The sequence below is a fragment of the Chelonoidis abingdonii genome, chromosome 1, assembly GCF_003597395.2.
Source record: "Chelonoidis abingdonii isolate Lonesome George chromosome 1, CheloAbing_2.0, whole genome shotgun sequence".
NCBI classification, from domain to species: Eukaryota; Metazoa; Chordata; order Testudines; family Testudinidae; genus Chelonoidis; species Chelonoidis abingdonii.
In genome coordinates this window covers 173,811,520-173,835,780 of record NC_133769.1, presented here as the reverse complement: position 1 = coordinate 173,835,780, position 24,261 = coordinate 173,811,520, and the positions used below count along the sequence as shown (strand labels likewise).

Here is a 24,261-nt window from a genome sequence, read left to right as displayed (position 1 = left end):
AGCAAGACAGGTTTGCTGACTAGCATCCTCAAGCCAGAGCCAAGGCCTGAGGGCTGGAGGGGTCTGAAGGCAGAAACAGCAGCAGAGAGAGATGTCTGTTGGCTCTAAGCCAGAGAACCAGAGCTGAGGGCTAGAGAGGGCTGAAGGAAGGGGAACAGCAGAAGATCTTGCCCACTGACATCTCCAGAGCTCAGAGAGCTGGACTCAGAGGAACTGAGAGAGAGCCAGGAGGAGTGAGGGATACTCCCAAGGCAAGGAGGTTGTGGGGGTCCCTGCTGGAAAGAGCAAGGGCTGGGATGGCTGTCGTGGTTACAAGAACAGGAGAGGACTGACAATCTGGGTGTCCTTGAAGGTGCTGACATGTAGTATGTGGGGCATTGAGGGATGAGATGTCTTGAGTTTTAATGACTGCGTATGTTGGAGACATCCCAAACCCTGCAGAGTTTAAGATTTTCAGAATAGGAATTTTGGTTCAGGCCTAACACTCCAGTTAATAGGCAATGAAAAGAATGCATGTTCACTGGAATTCTGTACATTTGAGCTCCCAAATTAGTGTCAAATTCAGCTTCCCTGAACCACACGAGTGTCCCAACAGCTTAGTTTCAGCTTCCACTTGTGTGTACCCTGTATCCAATATTCAGTTTTCTCAAATTTTGTTGTTCATTTCTAATATTTCTCATTCAAATAATATCATGAACACACTCTTCTGTGAAGTCTATTACTTCCCACATTTCAGCGTTCAACTGTTTTTGATTTGTGTAAGACAAATGTAAACAAATGTGGTCCTTTTCTTTACACCAAGAAATATGTTTATTTTTCCAAACGTGCAGTTCAAAAGTTATTTCCATTTTTTGTTTTTAAATAAAAAACCCCACACCCTTCACCTTAGGAAAACCTCTCCCACACATTTTCAGGCAGAGACCATGACTTAGATCATCATCTACCTTGGAGAAATTCATGGGAAGGGGGCAAAGGGTTCAGGAAACTTTCCAGGTTCTAGCCAATTGCCTCATCTGACAAAGTGTGAGTATGGAGGCAGAGAGTGAGTATGAAACATGGGTTCTTAATTCCCCAGGAGCTCAGGAGAAGTGGAGCCTTAAACCCGTGATGTCAAAATCTCTGCAAGGAGGGGCCTGATCCATAGTGCTCTGTTGTCTCCTCTTTCTCATGAAATCTGCACTCCTTCAGGAATCAAACTGCTTTTGGCCAAGTCCCCGCATTGCTGAGTAACAGCAACTACAAAAGGGGTGGGGAGTACAATGAAAGTGAATGCTGCTTGAAGGTAATTTCTGTGTTGAAACATTCAGCAGGAGACAACGCCAGAGCAATTACACTCCTGATCCCTCCTTGGATCCCTTCTGCAACCCCAGCTGGGGTTCTCTGCATGTCAGTCCCTCATGGAAGCTACCATGGTAATGGGCCTGGCATCAAAACCTAGCAAGACCAAGCTAGATCATCTGTGTCACCCACACAAGAGAAATTTCAGCAGCAAGGAATAATTTCAGACTATTGTGAGTGACAAATAGCTTCTAATTTAAATGTTATAGCCTCAGCTACAGAACTCCCAGCATCACCAATATTTATTAGCAGCAATTAAGTAAGTAGGTCTCAAAAATTAAGGCACACAAAGTCACTGTTGAAAATTCAAACCAACATCAGTTAAACCTGGCCAGACCTGAACACAGGTGGAGTGCTGGTTAAAAGCTAATTTTATTGTAGAGCTTGTACAGTACACTGGCATTATAGCAGAAAGGAATGGCTAATGGGCAAGAAAAGATTCCTCAACAGCAAAGATAAGCATTTCCCTTTTCTACATGAGAGATAATGTGGCTGATATTTGGAATCTACAAATCTGATACATTCGTCGTAATTAGCATGTATGTCCTGTGCGTAAAATGTTTATTTTGGTTTTAATTTATTATTTTGTTTTAAAATCAAAAATCATATGTAGAGCTGTTCCAAACTTCTTTCTTGGAGTCTAAACATAATCAATTCTCAGTCATTTGGGGAAGAATTGAATCAACTGCCTCTACTTGCTCAATGAGTTATGTGCTCAACTCACCAACCACATTGTAGGGCAGTGTGTCAGTATGTGTGTACACAGACTAACTAGCAGCTGATGATCATTCTGCATGTCTTTATTTCCTTTTGGGGCTTATGAAAATCAGCTCTTTCAATGGCGGAAAATGTAGCTCCAGTCTGAATGGCATCAATGGCTATTAGGCAGGAAAACTAACATATAGATGAAAGGACCAAATCTCATGTATGACAGTACAGCAAAACTCACAGATTTCATCACTGTGCTGTGTGTGTTGTAAGACAGTATCTACAATCATGCATACTGCCTTTGACCTCACTTTGTGCTTAATGGTAGTTCAGTCACAGACTAAGAACGGTGAATGTAAATAATACAAATAACCTGCCCTTATAGAACACCTTTCATTCCAAAGGATCTCAAGGTGCCTTTTGAGCATAAATTGAAATACACACCCTACTCCCATTTATCCAAAACCCTGTTATCCAACCTCCATATTATCTGAATCTCAGTATGATACACAAGCCCTCTAAAGCAGGGGTTCGCAAACTGTGCAGCGTGCACGTTGGGGGGAGGAAGGGGCACAGAAGGGTACGGGTCAGCCCCCATGGGAAGAGAGAGAGCACTACACATCCAGCTCAGCTCTGTCCCAAGCCTCACTCCTCCCCAAACCCCCAAACCCCATTCAAACCCCAGGGCCGTTCTGCCTCCAGGCCCAGGCCAGCCCCCGCAGGGGGCAGGGAGAGAGCATCACATGCTAGCTGGCTCTGTTCCCAGACCAGCTCCACCTCCAGGGCCTACTTCGCCTCTAGCCCCAGTTCCTTCCCCATGCTCAGTTCTGCACCCAGCCCAAACACCACTGCCAAGGAAGCCTTGGCTGTGCAGTAATGGAGGGGGCCACAAACAGATTCCATTAATGGTAAGGGGGCAAAGTTTGTGCATCACTGCTCTGCAGCATGTATCTCATGCTGGGCGACAATGAAAGGATTTGGATGGGGACGAGTAGGTTCAGATCATGGAGCAGAGTTCCCCATCCAGTACAGCGAGGACAGGCTCCTGGAAGCCACCCTGCTGCTGAATGGCTCCTGCTGCAGGGCAGGGAGCCCTCTGCAGCCGCGCTGTCATGGGAGGGAAGGAGCAGGGGCCATGAGAGCGAGACTGCAGGGGGCTCTCTGCTCTGCTGCACTGCTGGTGACACCTGATCCCAGCAGGCGCAAGGTGTTGTGGGAGAGGCTGCAGACCTGGCAAGGTAGAGCAGAGTCCCCCACAGCGAGGAGGATGAAGAGGAGAAGGGGAGGCCACCCCACTGCTGAATGGTTCCTGAATTCTCGAGTGCATGAACTCCTGATTATACAAATAAAATCAATGCGCCTTCACCCCCCTGAGGCTATTTGGATAGTTGGGAATATACTGTAAACCACTTACCAGTATTACTTCGCCGAGACCCAATACATCTCTGCCTCTGGGGGTAAAACATAGCACCCAAATGTTCAATCAACAACTCCCAACCAAGTATCGATTCAGATCAACCCTGTGTAGCCTGTGAGATCTGATAGGATCACAGTACAGAATGGTCTGGCTGCAGGTTCTCTGAAATCTGGTAACATCCAAATTCAAAATTTATAACATATTTCACTTTTTCATGTTAATATTTCCTTGCAGTTAGCCGCATTCTTCTTTTACAGTTCCTGTACTAATTCATTTAGTGTTGCTGCATGTTCCACCCCCCCACTCCAATATCTGCAGCATGCTACCTATAGGCAGCTGCATTTTAGGAGAGGTATAAGTGCTTCAAATATATATGGTTTGTAGAGTGCTTTGGATCCTTTGGGATAAAAAGTGGTAATATGAATGCAAGCTGATATCTGAGAAATGGTATGTCCAGCTGAACAGGTTTTAAACTTTTTCTCCCTCTCAGCTCCCTCTTGCCCCTCAAAAAGACCCAGACAAACCTGGAAGTATCTGTACCCACTGTAAGGGTAAGTATCAAGCGAATAATATGGGAGTAGCTATGCAAATGAGGCCTGGTCTACACTACGCGAATTTAGCAGCGAATTTATACCGAATTTAGCAGCGTTAAACCGATTTAACCCTGCACCCGTCCACACAACAAAGCCCTTTATATTGATATAAAGGTCTCTTAAAACCAATTTCTGTACTCTTCCCCGACGAGGGGAGTAGCACTGAAATCGATATTGCCATGTCGGATTAGGGTTAGTGTGGCTGCAATTCGATGGTGTTGACCTCCGGGCGGTATCCCACAGTGCACCATTGTGACCGCTCTGGAAAGCCATCTGAACTCGGTTGCACTGGCCAAGTAGACAGGAAAAGCCCTGAGAACTTTTGAATTTCATTTCCTGTTTGTCCAGCGTGGAGCGCTGATCAGCACAGACTGTACGGGGATACGGATCTGATCACTATTGGGGAGACAAATCTGTTCTATCAGAGCTCCGTTGCAGAAGACAAATGACAAAGCGTTGAAAAAATCTCCAGACAGAGGCCATGGCAGGGACTCAACCAGTGCTGCGTGACAAGCGTAAACGGAAAGCCAAAAATCATATGGACACTCACGAGGAGGAGCGAGGACTGAGGACTCCAGCTATCCCAGTCCCCACAGTTTCTGAAAAGCATTTGCATTCTTGGCTGAGCTCCAATGCCTGAGGGTCAAAAACATTGTCCAGGGTGGTTCAGGGTATATCTCGTCAATGTACTCTCCTCCCGCCGTGAAAGAAAAGGAAAAAAATAGTTTCTTGCCTTTTTTTCAATGTCACCGGTATGTCTACTGCATGCTGATGGTAGACGCTGTGCTGCGGTGCTGAACAGCAGCATCCCTTCCTTCCTTTCCTGTGGCAGACAGTGCAAATGGTGGAAAACCGTCTCATCGCCCTGTGAGTGCTCTGGATGGGCTCAATGAGGTCAGTCGGGGGCGCTTGGGCAACAATGGGAATGACTCCTGGTCATTCCCAGCAGCGGTGCAGAAGGATTGAAACCCGTCCTCATCATAGCAACTGGGGACTGAGCTCCATCAGCCCCCCCCCGCTTTCATATCTAATGAAGAATCTGTACTGCTGGACATCATAGCAGCGGAGGCTGCCTCCCCTCATTTTATCTCACTAAAAGTCAGTGTTCTTATCCTCGCATTCTTTATTACCTCATCAAACAAATGCGGGGGACACTGCCACGGTAGCCCAGGAGGGTTGGGGAAGAGGAAAGCAACAGGTGGGTTGTTGCAGAGGCAGCACCCCCTCGAATGGAATCATCATTTCTGCGAGATCTCTGGGGCTCTGACACGGAGCGGCTGTGCTCTCTGGTTCTCTAGTACACTTGCCCCATATTCTAGGCAGGACTGACTCTATTTTTAGACAAAACATAAAGAAGGGAATGATCTGGGGAGTCATTCCCATTTTTGTCCATGCACCCTCCGCCAACCTCAGCGAGGCCGGCCAGGAGCAGCCATGACAGCAGCAGATGGTACAAAAGGACTGATAACCGTCATCGCCAATTTCCAGTTGCAGACGGTGCTATAGCTGGTAACCGTCTCTGCTACCTTGCAAAAGCAAATGAATGCTGCTGTGTAGCACTGCAGTACTGTGTCTGTCAGCAGCATCCAGTACACATATGGTGACAGTCACAAAAGGCTAAACGGGCTCCATGGTTGCCATGCTATGGTGTCTGCCAGGGCAATCCAGGGGAAAAGGACGCGAAATGATTGTCTGCCATTGCTGTCACGGAGGAAGGATTGAGTGATGACATTTACCCAGAATCACCTGCGACACTGTTTTTGCATTGGGATCTCAACCCAGAATTCCATTGGGTGGGGGAGACTGCGGGAACTATGGGATAGCTACCCACAGTGCAACGCTCCGTAAATCAACGCTAGCCTCGGTACATGGATGCACACCGCCGAAATAATGTGCTTAGTGTGCCTGTGTGCACTCGACTTGATACAATCTGTTTTAAAAACCAGTTTATATAAAATTGGAATAATCCCATAGTGTAGACATACCCTGAGACAGTGTAATAGTAGCATGGGAGTGACTGTGTTGACTAGATCAGCCCTGCAATACTCCTAATAAAAGCATCCTATCTCAATTAAAAATCCAACAGCCAGATGAAATGTCTGACTTTGCTGCTAATGAAGTTCCTTATCTGTACATGCTCACCATGCCCTCCCTCCCCCCGCCCACAAACTCACAAGTCATTTCTCACCTCCCCATACATCTGATGAATCTCTTCACTTGCTTGTGGCCGTCTGCTCAGATTCTGTTCAAAGCATCTCCCAAACTCAGCACAAGCCACTGTTACTTTCAATCCCTGCTTCAGAGCGGCACAATGCATGAGGAGCAGGACTTGGGAGACAGTGATCTCACCCTCTTGTGAGGCTAGGTTGGACAGGGATGCTAGGGGCATAGCAGAGGAAGGGAAGGGAGTCTATGGTGGCAGAGGAAAGCAGAAGCAAGGAAGGAAGAACTGATTGACACTAGTGGAGATGGGTGTGTTTGGCTGTCTGATGGGGATAACAAGAGGATGAAACAGTGTAAGTGACCGGAGGCACAGAAGAGCCCTAGGTCCAGGCCCAGAGGAAAGGAAGGAGGTTCTGCTAGTAGTGCAGCTATTGCCAGGGACAGGCAGTGAACTACTAAAATATCGTAACCCACACTTACACAACATGGCTTTGTCTCCTCTAGAGGCTGGCCAACAGATGTTGATGAGCCTGATACTGAGCTAACAGATTTCAGTCTTTAAACTCAGCCCAGAGAGGCTCATTGTTTTTGATCCAGAAGTCCAGGGTTTCAATTCTTGGTGCTGATAACCCACCGAGGAGCTTCAGCTAAAAATACTTCACTTGCCAGCTTCAAAATTAGACTCTGTGAGGAAGTGGGCAAATGAGATATTGCCAGACTGAACAAGATGTTGTCAGAAGCCTGAGCAGACTGAGCTAATTGCTCCTGCAGTTAATAAAGTGATATCCCCTTGTCCTCAGGCAACCTGATTCCAGAGCATTTATAAAATATGACATTACCCACCTGTACAAGATGTACTTTGCAGTCCCCCATTTTGTAAAACAAGTTTAAATGTTTACGGAAGTGCTCATCAATTAACAGGCAGAACTGGACTGCAACAAGGAGGAAAATAGTATCTGTGACAGTAGAAGGAATGGGCTGCATTGTCAAATAGATAGTTAATGGTGATTGTCGTTGGATCCTTATCAGTGAGCATGTTGCCTGATGGACACAGAAGCTGAAGCAGATATAACACCTACTTTACCCAGGCCCAGAAGGCCGTATTATCAATTCCATTGTTTGCCAGTACATCACCTCCCATAGTAAATTATTCCATTTATTCCTTTACCTCCAAGTGCCCCTTTAGAAAGTCATCTTTGATTTTGCCACAAGTCAGCTACGAAACATGCAAACAATTAGTTCGTGGAGAGAGACTTAATTTTAAAGATATTATTGAAATTTTAGAAAAATAAACTAAATTAGCTGCAGACAAACAAATTAGACGGTAAAAGTTATGATGCACTAATAGCAACATTATTAAGAGGAACAACAAAATTTACAAGGGATTTTTAGTAGAAATTATAGCCATCAGTTTTGTGGTTCAACTTGTCAGAAAACATTTATTTTTCCCTAATCTTTTTCAGAGTAGTCCTGTCACTAATATGATCTACTCTTTGCGTTTAAGACACTATATGACACACCATGTTTTTCTTTTTGTTTCCCAATCATCTTTAGTATTTAGTTATTATATTTTACGCAAATAAATTCTGCACAACAAAGAATCGGAGATGTTAGAAGTAAAACATTCCTTTAGAAAGAGAAAAACATTCAATGGTCATTTCTTTTCTGATAACTTACCACAAACAGTCTGAATTTATCCTGACAGACAGACAGACAGAAATAAAATTCCTGCCCACAAAGGAAATGATACTCTTTCTAAGCTTTGAAGTTCAAAGGAAAAATGAGATGCTGGAACGTGTGCAATACTAGTTCCAAATAAAATCTTTATTTAGGCCTTGGAATGGAAGTTGAAACTTGCATTTCTTGAAACCAGAGAAAAATGATACTCAACCTGCAACAACCTATTACACAAATGGCAGAATGATTGATTGCATAACTAATGAAATAGGATGGACTTCCAATATTTTCCCCCAAAACTAAACAAGGGCATTGTACTTCCTGTATACTTAGCTGCTTTTTTGTGTGTGTAATATTCTTTTTTTTAAATAGAAATGCAGCAAATAATTTGAAGCAATGTGGTGATAAACTGAAAAGGCTAATGTCCAAAAGGAAAATAATAAAAGGAGATCATTGCTGTGGGAAAGAGCAATTTGAATTAGAATAAAAATGAATTTGCTATTACTCCACATAGAGTTATCAAAAGAACGTGGCAAGATACAAACATTCCTATAATCAGACTGAATTTGTTAGTCAGCTTAATAAATAAAGGAATACAGATTAAGATAAGAATTTACTAAGCAGTCCAATAATTTACATAATGAATTTGGCAGTTTTTCCAACATTTTAATGAGTTTTTTTTTATTAATATTCACTCAATGCCACTGGAAAAATAATTCACAAATCTATATGAATGTCAAAATGTTTTCAGATTATTTCCCCACCTCTCCTTTTTCATTCAGCTCCAGCTAAAATAATAATGACGTCGTTTTCTAACTTGTAAACCTTTGCTTGGACTTTTTATTCTAAAAGTCGGTCTTAGCAACTGAAGTTAATATGCTGGTCAAAAAGCGTCAAAGCCGACTAATGTACACAAAAAATCTGTCCTTGAATGTACATGCATGGTTTCTATTCACTTCAACAGAAGCTGCAAACATGCATCTGACAAAGAGTGATACTGCCATTCGGCTTACATATCAGAATTCAAACAATTAAAAAATTTTTTATTGGATATCCTATGGTTAAAGCTCCTACGTATAGTAGCTATGAAGAGGAAGAGTTTACAGTACTGACATGACTGTTTGACTTCAGCTATCATTTAGTAAAATGAAGAAGCCACTGACTCAAAAAATTTCATCTTCACAATCTGACTCATGGTTGTGACAATTTAGATGAATGACATCTTAGTTTAAATATGGAGAGAAATTTTAAAAGCTTCATGGAAATACAAAGCAAAATTCTTCACTTTGAGGGTGAGAAATACTAAAAACTGCCCTCATATTGAAAATGACGTTTCAATCCAAAGGAATGAGACCTTACACACACATTTATATAAAGTTGCAAGGAAATGAATTAAAAATATATATAGGTCTTGAATTGTAACACTGCTCTCGAATTTAATCAGAAGATCATCCCAAAGGTGAAAATGCTAAATTTAAGATGTATCCCAAACAGCACACTTCCAACTGACCAAGAATCATAGAACACATATGTCAAAAAAGTTGATTTCCCTCAATCAACTGTCCAGCATATGAAGGAAAAATTATAGTGTGTGATTCACAGAGACAGAATCCCAGGTGGTTTTTTCTGACAACCAGTTGTCAAAATACTCTGTTTGCAGTTCAGACATCATCCACAAGCACTGAATGCTAAAAAGACAGCATACAACATATAAAATTGTTAGAAAACCAGAATTCATGGATAACACTGAGAACCTAAAAACCAAATGCATAATTTTTTATAAAAGCTCAGTAACCTCTAGTGAATAGGCGGAGACACTATTTTAGACAATAAAATATATCCTGTTTCCATTCTGAAGCAGGTTTAAATTTTTAACAATAAAGTAGATATTTTCTATTTTCATCTTTTGTGTTTCACAATATTTAGCATTCATGGTTGGTTATTTAATCTTTGAAGTGCTTTACGTTTAATAAAAATGCACACAAAACCCAGTTGAGTTGTGTAAATACCATCTCCTTTTCACACAGAGGAAAAAGAGAGAAGATAAGTTACTTGTCCAAGGCCAAAAAGTGAATCCGAAACCAAGGTATCAGTCAACTTTAAATGCCTAGCAATAAAAAATGCAGCTGAAGCTTGTCCTTTTTCATCTGAGAGATGAAACCCACAGACAAGGGCCCAATCTGTATCCAAGCTCTTAGAACTCCCTCGGGCACCAAGGGTCTCACAGTGGCTAGAGTACTCTGCTTCTGTGATGCCAATATTGGAAGAAAAATGTATCTTGGTGGATGTCCCTTCCCTGTGGGTTGTTTGATCAACTGGCTTTTTACCAGGACTTCTTCTGCCAAAGGCAAATACAACCATAAAGATCTCCTTCCTCCACATTTAGTCAGGAATGACAACTAAAGGCATATTTTATACAGATTCTTCTTCTCTCTCTCTTTCAAATCCCATGAAAAAGACCAGAAACTGAACATGGTGTCATGTGCCAAGTATGTCAGCTAAAGACGGGAAACAGAACAAGTGAGCTGGGGGCTGTCATTTCAAAGTTAGCATTCTGGTGCGATGAAAATACTTTTTTTTCCCAAGAGGACAGGGTGGGGGGGCACTCTTTTTACAGCATCCTTTTAAAAGGAAAAGGTCTCAGGAAAATCACACACAGTCCTTCCTTATTTTGGCCCAACTTCAGCAAAACTTGACTCAGCAAGTGCTTAATTTGAAGCACGTGTTTAAAAAAGTCCCACTGAAACCAGTGAATAGAATCACCAGTGCTGGACAAGGGTAGAGTTTAGCACATGCTTAAGGGCTTTCATGAATCAGGACCTCAGTGGGACTTCATGGGTCTAAGTCAGTGAGAGAAGGGAACTACTAACATGAATCAAGGACCCAGCACTGAATTTGTGTCTTTGAATATTTTTTTCCATTGGGAGCCTGTTAGTTTATTCCTTAGCCACTCTGCAGTTAGGGCACTTGAAAAACCTGGGTTCAAGTCTCTGCTCCACTATAGATTCCTAATGTGACCTTGGCAACTCACTTAGCTTCTCTGTGCCTCAGTTCTGTAAGATGGGGATACTAGCCCTTCTCTACCTCATCAAGGTGTTGTGAGGCGTGCCAAGATTACAGCAATGCGGGGGGAGGGGGTATCCATATACATTCCCGAGAGACACAGAACAAAGGGATGTGGCACTAGATTCCAATATGACAGACTATTTTCAGCCTTTTTGAAAAATCTGAAATAATCCGTTTTCCTCATTTTCATTAAGGGTTGATCCTGCTCCCATTCAAGTGAATGGAAAAGTTCCCACTGACTGCAGTGGTGCAGGATCTAGCACTAACTGGGCAACCCAAATTTTGCAAGAGTGGGAAATGCTGTTCTTCTCTCCCTGTCACCCAAGCCACAGGTTCCCTAATTGGGATCTCTAGGTTCTCTCTTCCAAATGCCCATGAGTGTGAGGGCAAGGAATAAATGGGCACACAAGCCAAATGTTCAAGTGTCTATAGTAAGTCCCCTAAATCTATAATTAGGGACCTCAGTAAGTCCCCTGAATTTCAGCAGTATTGAGCAACCGGAGCTCCCAGTAAAGTTAAAGTGGAGCTGCAGGTACTCAGGGATCATAAATGATACCTACAGATTTAAGTGCCTTACTTCAGGCAACTGAAGTTTGAAAATGTTGGCCATAATTTGTTAACTCTGATTATATGCAAGACAAATGTATCCACAAATAGGTAGGACATATTAACCATATATGCAAGGAGTGGTTAGTTTCTATGGTTGCTAACAGAAAGACAAGATAAAAACTGGTTTTATCTTTTTCTCCTGTTAACCACAGAGAAAACAAATACCATTAATGTTTTTTGGCTATGAAAATGTAACATTTAAAAATTAGGCCATGCCCAAATGATACTGCAGTACATCTAGTATATTTTATATTCATGTCATGTCATGAGGCAGGTACATGAAAGTATTTGAGATTAATTTTTTCCAAACCAAAGAACAGCAACCTAGGGTCAAATCCTAGTCACCTTATTTATTGAAAAAATCACCCTGAAACCAATATGACCACTCACATGAATATGCAGAATGGAATTTGGACTCTACTCTTTTTGTCCTGTATGAATTATCCATCACATTTGTATTGCATATTATTAGAAGTCACTTGCTTTTTTATCTTCCCAACCCCCCACATCTGTGCGGCTGTAATTTACGTGAATTGCAGTTAATGATCAGTTGCGTTATGCTTAATCAGCATATCAATAATATACTCTGTAAAGACTAAGTAGCTCTTCTTTTTTCCCCCTTTAATGAAATCTATGGAAATGGAACGGGTATTTGACTGACAGTACAAAAAGGTTGCATATGCAGATGCTAGTGGTGGCAGCACAGGATATAGGCTTTGTGGCTGCTGCCAATCACAATTCAACTATAAGTACACCCAGATATTCTATTTTTTGAAGCAGTTGCTTTGGCGTCTAGATGGGCCAAGGTTTATCTTGAATTGGTTTGAGTGTCACCGATGCCAAGATTATGCATGTGTGGGACGGCTCAAGAAATGATCACACTCTTACAGGGCAATATTAACAACCAGGGGGCTAAAACACTGCCATCAGTTATGTGGAACACACAGATCTTGGAATACCAATGAGCCATAAATCTTAACATAAATATTCAGGAATTTCTAAATGCTTCTGTTATATAATGCCAAGTAAAATCAGATTTCAGAATGAGATGAAGCACAGAATACTGAGCATGACAAACACTTTGAGTCATTTTCTAGAATCGGGTAAAATGATTAACCTGAAAAATCTCTATTAGATACCTTTTGCTAAATCACTGGCTGTGGGGTTATTGATATAAGGAACCCTTCTCAGCATATTGACATTTATGGCTTCTGATGGGAATACTGCTGGATCTTGGATAACAGCTGGCACAATACCAGCATCCTCATTTGTGAATCACAGCCTCAAGGGTAGCTCTATTAGCTTTACCTTGTAAATCACCACCTCGCTATTAGCAATGCTTCAGTACCAGGTGACATCTTTATTATAATGTTTTTTTCCACTGAAGTTTAAGTTCATATTTTAGTTAGCTAGAAGACAGATGCAGCCATATTTACAGGGTTTAATTAACCCATTATAAATAAAGGACTATGAAAAGAATGTTTCACTTTTCCACTGCCATTTAACTTTCCTATTATTACATCACTTTTATGTAACAGTTCATATTACTTTCTTTTTCTATTTTTAAAAATTTATATTTAAGTTTTTAAGCTTAAAATATCAGAGTATGTAAAGGAACATAGTTTGGGCCCTGGTTCTGTACCACAATCGCACCAAGATAAGAGATATAAGTGAATTTACTATTCTCTGACTTCAACCTAAGAATCTCATTATTTTAGAAGCGCATCAGTACAATTCTATATGTATTGTACAGTTTTGTTCCCCATGGATATTATGGTAGGTAGGAACCGCATGTACAGGAAAAGCTTAGGCAGACTTACCCAAACCAATACCGACTTGCAAAGGCTAAAAAAATTTCTCTATGGGATACAAGAATCCCTGTAGAGTAATCTTGCAAGTCTGTTTTTCTTACAGCCATTATGATGCCCTGTATCATTCCTCTGCCAGCTGCTTTGCCTCTTGCTGCTTTAGGCATCCAATGCAGAAGAGGCACAGCTGCGGGGAGATCAACAGAGAAGCAGAGTAGAGCACAGCGGCTGCCAAAAGAACCAAATGAGGCTTTGCAAATCAAAATAAAATAATACACAATGGAGACTAGAAACTGATGAGCTAGGAAATAGCTGGTAAGTTCTGTCCTGGACACCCTACTCACCAAAGTTGCTTATTGAACATTCTATGACAAAAACCATTGGAAACTTTGGATTCTACTATCCCTCTTCCTACTCATCCCACTCCAGAATAACAACACTTAGTAATGGTCCCATCCAGACACACACAGATTTTTTTTTCTATAAACATTTTAAACTATTATTTTAAGGCACTGTGATCATACAAACAATACTATTTAGCATTTCCAGGACACTGGCTATTCACAGAGCACTTCATAAATGTTAACTAATTCAGTCCTGTGAGGCAGAGAAACAAGTGCTGCTATTTCCAATGGAGAAGTAGACTAAGATGACTTGCCCAAAGCTACTGAAGGAGTCACTCCCAGAACTAGAAGCAAAAGTGTGGCGTTCACAATTCCTAGGCTTGCATTAAGACCAGAGGCCAGATTTTGACATGGTGATCAGAACACACAATTGGAGTCAGATTTTTAAAATAGTACACTACCCTCCAGGCATCGAAATGTTTTGGCCAGGTTTTCAGAAGCATTCAGCACTGAGCAGCTCATATTGAAAAGTCACTTTACTAAGCAGTTAAAAACTGAATATTATCCTGAGAACTGAAAAATCTGATTTTAAAAAAGTTCTCTTGCCAATACTGATGGTTTGAAAACTAACTATTCTGTGTACCCATAGTTTCATTTTATATATCTACCGTGTCATAATTCAATGTATTTCAAGCAAATTCGGGTAGGGGAAAGTGAAGAGCAACACACGCTGAAGTACAATTAACGCTGCATTATTTATAGGGAGGCCAGAGGTCCGATTTTCTAGCTCAGCACTCAGCAGGACCCATTTAGATACCTAAAGAAATGGCGACTGGCCTGCTTTTTAGGAATGCTCAGCGCCCAGCAGCTCCCACAGAGAACACTGAGTTATGAGAGGGAACATCCATAAAACAGAACAGCCGTACAGAATAAAGTTGACAAATGAACAGTTTTGGCAAGATTTTTTATTAATATTTTAACTGCCCAACAGAACCTTGAAATCTGAGACTTCACACACTAACTACTTCTCACTCCCATGTTAGCCATCTGAGTCATCTAACACCCACGGAAATGCTAGAATCCTGACTCAAATCATACCACTGTCTCCTCCAAACAAGCTGATGAATCACAGGATAGTGATACTTTGGATAGGGGTGGGCAAACTTTTTGGCCCGAGGGCCACATCTAGGTATGGAAATTGTATGGTGGGACCCTGAATGCTCACAAAATTGGGGGTTGGGGTGCAGGAAGGGGTGAGGGCTCCTGCTGGCAGTGTGGGCTCTGGGGTGAGGCTAGAAATGAGGGTTCAGGCTGCAGGAGGGGGCTCTGGGCTGAGACTGAAGGGTTTGGAGGGCAGAAGAGGGATCAGGACTGGGGCTGGGATGGGGTAAAGAGTGCAGGCTCCAGTTGGCGCTTACCTCAAGCAGCTCCCAGAAGCAGCGGCATGTTCCCCTTCCTACTCCTACATGGAGGAGCAGCCAGGCGGCTCTGTGCACTGCCCTGTCCACAAGTGCTGCTCCTGCAGCTCCCATTGACCGCAGTTCCCAGCCAATGGGAGCTGTGGAGGTAGTGCTTGGGTGGGGGCAGCATATGGAGCCCCCTGCCTGCCCCTACACATAGGAGCTGGAGGGGGAACATGCCGCTGCTTCTGTGCAGAGTGGGGCAAACCCCTGACCCCACTCCCCAGCTGGAGCGCCAGAGCAGGCCAAGCCCCATTCCCTGCTTCCTGGCAGGAGTTCGAGGGCCAGATTAAAACATCTGGAGAGCCAGATGCGGCCCCTCAGGACGTAGTTTGCCCACCCCTGTTTTGGATACTCTAGAAGATTGGGCATTCAGTCAAACTCAAGGTGTGGCAGGAAGAAAGACAGATAAAGATGAGTGATCCACCAAGTATTGATAATATGGAGCACCCATAGTAAAATACGAGATGGAATTATCTCCAATTCTATAATCTAATATCTCCATGAGCACGAAGCAAAATGGCTATTATGTAGCATTTTGCTCAAAACTACCAATAAACTGGAAGGAAAAGGAACACAGAACTCTGCCCCAATTAAAACATATTGCATTGTTTCATCTGTTGTGTGCCAAACAGAGCTCTCAGATGCATGCGTGCAACGCCAAATGAAAACTCCACCAAATCCAAGGAGAGAATTTGGCCCCAGGTGCTTTATTGTCACATTCAATTACTCAAACAGCAATCAAAAGAGTATTAGATTTTAAAATGGCTCCTTTTTTGTACATTGTTCTTCTAATTTACAGTTGGGAAGGGATGGATGAATACCAAGAATGGAGAGGGATAATTTAATATGGTACCTAGGAGCATGACACAATGAGGAGTAATGGAACTAAATTAAGAAAGGAAATATTTAGACTGAGTGTAAAGGTGAAACTTTCTGACTGAGACATATATTAAGCTGTGGATTACTTTCCCATTGGATGGTGAGAAAGCTTCCTTACTTGGGATTTTGGTAAACCATAAATCAAGTATTAAAAAAACTCAAACAGAATGTATGTGTTTGAAAAAAATTAAAAACTAGAAGTATAGGAATCCTAACACTAGACAATTTCAGAGTTAGAAATAAGAGATCTAGTTGAATTTGTTCTAGACAATATTAGAAAACGTACAAGAAAACACACAAGAAATATATCCAGACGCTTGCCAAACTTTTACCACAGAGAGAACAGCACCTTTAGAAGAAGTCAGGAAAAAAAACCCAACAACCTCACAATATAGACATTTGTGACATCTGCTGAAAATTGGTCTACACATTTCCATGTCAGTTCTAGTTCATCTAAGAGCACCACTAAGCAAAATAGTTCCACACTACATGTTAGAAATGCACATCAAACAGGCAGGAAGATTTAAAGACAATTTGCATAAGATGGGGAAGCCCCACCCCTTTAATTCTTTCCATTAAGGGTGACCTCACCATGGGCATTACATGCAGTATGATGTATGTTCTAATGAAAAGGTACCATAGTAATACAGCACAAACCCTAATTTCAAATTTAGAATAGATTATTTTTGAAGTTCCAAAGAGCCCCAGCATAGCGTTCTGTGAAAAGGAAACAATTGTTAAATAGCACATTGATCTGTAGCAGCACTTTCCCATTTCACAGTCTAGTGAACTCACCCCATGTGATGGGTAGGAGATCCAGCCCAGCTCCCCTTGAATTGCTTTTGAATCCAGCAGATTAACTATAAAAGAAGATAAAATGAAGAAGAATGAGTTTCATTTGCCTCTGTCCCTTTAATCACAGTTACTCTCCATAAAAGATCTGTTTATTTGGGGGCCTCGTGAAGTAGTTGATTTGTTCAGGTGGCCTGATGGTTTACTACACAAAAGAGATGAAAAGGATCAGCTTGTTTATATTAAAACATTGTAAGAACGGAGGAGGTAGAACTTCTAAAACAATTGGCAAAACTAAGTAATGGGTGGATCTCTCTCCAAATTCATTACAGTGGGGGAAAGGGAGGGAGGGAGGAAACTGAGCTGGTCTATCTGACAGTACATACAGTACAAGGTTGTCCCCTCATACACCTGAAATTTGGGTCAATGTATCTAACTACATCGGTGAGATGTGAATATTTAAATCTTTATTTGATTAAAATCTTACATTTTCCCATAGATAATTTTCTTAGCGTACAAAAATAAATAATAAATGCTGAGCAAGGGCTTCACCCTTTCTGCCTTCTGATCAGATTGATCCTCCGAATCATCTCGCAGTAATGGAGTATTTTCTAAAAAATTATTAAGTAAAATACTAGATTTTTTTTAAACCACAGTGCTTTGACTTCAAGAAAACTGCCCCTGGATAACCAGCGTCAGGGTGTTCCTTTTTCTTTTAACCTTCTACTAGAAGAGTGCAGATTTTATTTTGGAATACCTTTGAAATGAAAAGTATCTAATTAATGAAATGAGCTTTTTTAAGCTCTAAAATAGATACAGTAAAGCTCATTATTCCCCAATACTGCTATTTTGCAAAAACAAAAGCAAGTTTTATTCCATTTGACTAGAGTCTACAAGTAATTGATCACATGGCTCCACAAACTACACATTTATTTATTAACATGAACCAGGACAGATGAACCAACACACATTAGTGACAACGAATCACTGTCAGTCTTAACATTAGCACCAGCAAATGAGACACATTAATATACAACAACAAGGATCCATGCATCTCTAATATTTATCATTTACAATTAGGGATTTTTGTTTTGATATTAAAACTACTGACAATGACAAAAGGAAGAAACTCATTCCACATACAAGGGAGTTTTAACATCTCAGTATGATGGGTCATTCAAAAAGAAATAACCACGTAACAATCTAGGCAGTTATGTTGTGGGGTTCTTCTGTTTTTAAGCCTGAAGAGTTGTCACTGTTCCCAGGACCAAATGGTGTAGGCATTGGTGCTCAGAGAAAGGAGATGAATGGGACTAGGAGGTGGAAAACCCTGAAATTATATATAAATCTGTTAAGCAGAGCTATTTGCATTAGTTCTGGCATCCTTCATGCCTTGCTATTTAATTATGGCCATTACTAAGAAAATAAAGCAATTAAAACCTTTTTTTTTTTTTTTTTTTTTTAAAGGTGCCACATTGGGGAAGGGGTGAAGGGTTGGAAAAGATGGACATATGATCTCAGAAATAGACAAAAACAATACATCATTATAAGGATATAAATATATTTTCACAATTGTGTTATTCCTCAGTGAATCAGTTATTCTCCAGTCTGTGAAAACAAAAGTACTTTCCTTACAATGACATATCCATTTTTTAAGAAAATTACATTCTGACTTATTTCATTTTTTCTAAGGCCTGGTCTACACTATAAATTTAGGATGACATAAACCACGTTAAGTCGAACTAATATTGTATGTGTCTACACTACAAGTCCCTTCCTCCAACCTTACTGGCCTGGTCAACTTCTGTACTCCACTTCTGCGAAAGGCGTAGCACTTGATCCAACATCCACAGGTAGACATGAGGATAGTGTAGACACTGCATTATGTAATTCGAATGAATGGCCTCTAGGAAGTGTCCCACAGTGCTCCGCTGTGACTGCTCTGGAGAGCACTTTCAACTCCATGGCACATCAGCCAGGTACATAGGAAATAGCTGCTCTCCCATGAAAGCCTTTGGAACTTTTGAAATTTTATTTCCTGTTTGATCAGTGTGGACAGCTCGCCAGCACAGATGATCATGGAGACTCAAGGCCACAAACGCGCTCCTGCATGGAGTACCCAGGAGGTGGTGGATCTTGCTGTGTGGGGAGAAGAGTCTGTGCAGACAGAGTTCCTATCCAGCAGAAGAAACACTGACATCTATGCCAAGATCGTGAGAGGCATGGAGGAGAAGGGCTACACCAGGGATACACAGAAGCACCACATGAAAATAAAGGAGCTTCAGTAAGCATATCAGAAGACAAGGGAGGCAAACAATCATTCTGGTTCTGCCCCACAGACATGCCATTTTTTTGAGGAGCTGCATGTGATTCTCAGTGGCAACCCCACCACTACCCCAAAATACTCCGTAGATACCTCCCAGGAGCCCCAGGCAACCTCAAGCAACAACAAGGAGGACATTGTTGGTGAGGAAGAGGAGGAAGAGAGTGAGAGGCAGGGAAGTGGAGGATCCATTCTCTCTGACAGCCAAGAATTGTTTTTAAACCTGGAGCCCATCCCCTCACAGGATCAGTCGGTGGCAGAGCGCAATGATGGGGAAAGTACCTCTGGTCAGTAAACGTTTCCAATCAAACCATTGGGGTTACATGCTATTAGTTTTTAAGTTTAATCTGAACAAAAAAGTAGGTGTAATGGGTTTCTGGGAAAAGCTGCCTTATTTTGTCCATCATGGTAGGATACTTTCCCATGCCATTTCAGTATTAACTCTGCTGGCATCATTGCAGTACACAGCATTGCAGCATAAGGACCAGGTCTGTATTCAGACACTTGCGGCATCTGCTCCTTTGCCATAAAGTGTCAATCCACTGGGGTAAGGAGGAAACATCTGCTGTCCTTCTACAAACTGGGGCTCCAGGGAGCTGTGGTATCTGAGGGTATGTCTACACTATGGGATTATTCCGATTTTACATAAACCAGTTTTGTAAAACAGATTGTATAAAGTCGAGTGCACGCGGCCACACTAAGCACATTAATTCAGTGGTGTGCATCCATGTACCGAGGCTAGCGTCGATTTCTGGAGCGGCTGCACTTGGTGGGTAGCTATCCCGTACTATCCATAGTTCCTGCAGTGTCCCACATTGGAATTCTGGTTGAGATCCAATGCATGATGGTGCAAAACAGTTTTCTTGGGTGATTCTGGGTAAATGTCATCACTCATTCCTCCTCCGTGAAAGCAACGCCAGACAATATTTCGCGCCTTTTTCCCTGGATTGCCTGGCAGATTGCCATAGCATGGCAGCCATGGACCATTTTGCTTTGTCACTATACCATATGTGTTACTGGATGCGCTGACAGAGGCGTACTGCAGAGCTACACAGCAGCATTTATTTGCTTTGCAAGTAGACAGAGATGGTACTATCCTATTGCCCGTTTGCCATTATAAATTGCGATGAGATGACGGTTATCAATCATTTTGTACCCTTTGCAATTGGAAAATTGGCAATGACGGTTATCAATCATTTTGTACCATCTGCTGCTTCATGGGTGCCCTGGCTGCTCGGCTGAGGCTCCGGGGGGCGCATGACAAAATTGGGAATGACTCCCAGGTCATTCCTTTCTTTATGTTTTGTCTAAAAATAGAGTCAGTCCTGCCTAGAATATCGGGCAAGTCTACTAGAGAGTCAGAGAGCAAGCCGTTCCGGTCAGACCAGCAGAGCCCACAGAAATGATGAGTTGCATGCCATTTAGAGGGTCCCCCTGCAACAACCCCACCCATTGCTTTCCTCCTTCCCCAACCCTCCTGGGCTACCATTGCAATGTCCCCCTTTGTGTGATGAAGTAATAAAGAATGAAGGAATAAGAAACACTGACTTTTTGCGAGATAAATGAGGGAGGGCGCCTCCGCTGCTATGATATCAGCAGTACAGAATCTTTTCTTTAGACAGAAAGGGGTAGGGGCTGATGGAGCTTAGGCTTCAGCTGCTATGAGACGACATTACCAGCATTTTTACCATCTGCCAGAAATTGACAGGAGTCATTACCATTTTTCTCAGGTGCCCGGCGACTCACTGAGGCCAGCAGGAGCACTCCGGGATAATGACGGTTTCACCATTTTGTACCGGTCTGCCATTTCAGAAAGGAAGAGAGGGATGCTGCTGTTTAGTGCCGGGCACTGCGTCTACCAGCGCATGCAGTAGGACATACAGTGACAATGAAAATGGAAGAAATGATTTTTTTTCTTTCTTTCCAGGGTGGGGGGGTAAATTGACGAGATATACCACTGAACCATCCCGGCAATGTTTTATGACCCTAAGAGGCACTGGAGAGCTCACAAGAGAATGCAAATTGCTTTTCAGAGGACTGCGGGACTGTGGGATAGCGGAGTTCCTCATCCTCCTCCCTCCCTCCTCCCTCCCATGAGTGTCCATTTGAATTCTTTGGCTTTCCGTTACGCTTGTCACACAGCACTGTGCTGTACTCTGCATCATAGCCTGGGAGATTTTTTTCAAATGCTTTGGTCTTTTCATCTTCTTGCAACGAGCTCTGATAGAACAGATTGATCTCCCCAATACAGCGATTAGATTCCAGTATCTCCCATACGGACCATGCTGGAGCTCTTTTTGGATTTGGGACTGCATGGCCACTCGTGCTGATCACAGCTCCATGCTGGGCAAACAGGAAATGAAATTCAAAAGTTCATGGGGATTTTTCTATCTACCTGGCCAGTGCATCCAAGTTCAGATTACTTTCCAGAGCAGTCACAATGGTGCACTGTGGGATACAGCCCGGAGGCCAATGCCGTCGATTTGCGGCCACACCAATCCTAATCCGACTTGGCAATACCAATTTCAGCACTACTCCTCTCGTTGGGGAGGTGTATGGAAATCGGTTTAAAGAGTCCTTTATAATGATATAAAGGGCCCCGTTGTGTGGACGGGTGCAGGGTTACATCAGTTTAACGCTGCTAAATTCAGTTTAAATGCGTAGTGTAGACCAGGTCTGAGTCAGAGTGCTCGACAGCAAAGCAAATCCACCAATCATCCTGACTAAGCATTTAGGATCTGGCAGTCTCCTGCCCAGCTCCAACTGCCATTCTTCACAAACTCTCTTCTATCAGACTAATGATGACCAAAGAGAGTCCGGTCACATAGCACCCCACTTATATCAGATGCTACCTACCATGGTTGCCATTAAAAAATTCTCAGTAGCTAACAATTACCACACTTGAGTATGTATGAAACATTATAGTTTCATACAAGGAGAAGACAGAGGGTGCAGAATGGTTGCAACCTTGGCCCACAAGGACCACAATGTCTCACCCAGTCCCCAGAGCTTCAGGTCCATCAACAAAATCCCAGGTCTTTAACCTCTGGGAGCTGTTCATTTTATCCTCTTAATCACACTAGAAACTGGCCACAGAGGACACCAGTAATTAGCTTGGTTGCACCCCCCCAAGATAGGTATTATTATTTGAAGAAATAGAGTTTTAAGGCAAGACATAAACAAGGGACGCATACAGGTATGACAGACGTGGGGGGGGGGGAGAGGATAAGGTACCCACTCCTAGCACATTGGATTTTCCCATGCATTTTATGATTTTATGGCTATCACTAAGTAAAACAGCCTATGGTTATAACACACTCACTTTAACCTACACCTCATAGTTAAGGAGTTAACTTGATTGCATGTCCAAGAGGCTCAGCTGCATTCCTTTCAGACACATGTTGTTCCCCTTCTTTGATATCTGCATGTGTGGATATGTTGTCTGAGTTGGCCTCTTTATATCAACACAAATAAAAATGACATGTTTGAAGTTTCCATCATCCTAACCATTAGTGTACATACCATTCATTTATATAGTACTATTCCCAAGTTAGCATAGCATTAACCAAGTTAGAACGAACAAACAAATTACATAGCAGGAGAAAGTCTGCAATTTAGACTTAAAAATAGCAACCAAATTAGCTAATAGTATCCATCTGGGGGGGAAGAGGGAATTCTTCCAAAGGGGAGTGAGGTGTTGAAAAGCACAGTATTAAGCAGTAGCAGCCAGGTTATCATCTGCAGCATGTTGAATGCACAAGCTGAGAGCAATAAAGGTCTTCATCTAACTTCTAGTTCCTTTTGTCCCTGCTTCCAGTTTTCCCATCCCTCAAAATAGAGGCACCAGGCACACCACTTTCACATGCATCCTACACATTTCACTAAAACTTGCAAATATTTATAAACTGATAAATTCAAGAAGGCAAAAGCTATGCTCCAGACCTGTTATTCTGAAACAGTAGATAATTATGTGCCGAGCTTATTGATCAACTTTGTACTATATCATTTTGTACATCCCTGCATCATTTTGTGCTGAGAGGGGCAAGGACTGACAAGTCTATTCCACATTACATCTCTGGTGGAAAGGGATCAGAAAGCCTTATGTGCCCTCACTTGTCTACAGGTTATCCCCACTCATTATAAACACAGCCAATTTCTCCTTCTCTGTTAAATGGGGGGAGATAAAAAGGAAGAAAGCATGGGTGGAAAACAGTCAAAGAAAAAAAACATGGGGGATATTGATTGTCCTTATAAAACATCTTGTCCTTTGCTCTGTGGAGTCATCAGTTGTCTACTGGGATTCATACTGGAGGTGAGAAAATCTCAGTCTGACTTCCACTGCATAGGAACACAGAGATAATTTTAATAAGAGATAATTTTGTTTCTCAGAGATTTAGGTTACCAAGGACCTAACTCAAATTTGAAGATAGAATATTTTCCCCCTAGAAACAGCCTTCAAAGAGATTTTTCACCCAGAAAGAATGAACATCTTTACCTGTATCTAGAAATACACAACTCTCCTCCCCCCCCACCCCATGTATTACTTTTTTTTAAATAAATATTTTGCTCACTGGAAAAAAAAGTCATGAGATATCCAGCTCATTTTTTCTAAGGCCCAGAGGAAGAGCAAAAACATACAATCTCACTTCTACATACTTCAGTACACAGCAAACAATTAATTCAGCTAGACCTTATTAGGCTGCAACAGGCACAATGCATGGCACAAAGGCATGGAAGAGGAAAATGACTGATACAACTAGACGGCATGTGTCACAAAATGATCCATCGTGCTAGAAATCTAGAGGGCAGAAATTTTTTCCCTAGAACATAAAATGTAAGAACAAAGATAAATAAAAATGTGAATTAGAAATTTGTAGCCTAAATCTTTTCCCAAGGACTTACTGGATTATAATAAAATAATATGTCAGATTGCAGAGACTATTGACCAGGGGAGGACAAACTTTTTGGTCTGAAGGCCGCATTAGGTTTCGTAAACTGTATAGAGGGCCAGTTAGGGGAGGGGGTCATGGCCTGGCCCCCACCTCCTATCTGCCCAGCCTCCCCTCCCCCGGGACACCTGC

General features: G+C 42.1%; 1 protein-coding gene across 2 annotated transcripts in view; it reads right to left on the bottom strand.

Annotated features, from left to right (window-relative positions):
- The window catches only part of EPHA3 (EPH receptor A3), a 339,305-nt gene that overhangs the window by 297,720 nt on the left and 17,324 nt on the right, over positions 1–24,261 (bottom strand). For both annotated transcript variants that reach the window (XM_032795093.2, XM_032795094.2), the window contains exon 2: positions 16,861–16,925. In XM_032795093.2, the coding sequence (XP_032650984.1) occupies positions 16,861–16,925 (65 nt within the window). The remainder of the gene's footprint in view (positions 1–16,860; positions 16,926–24,261) is intronic.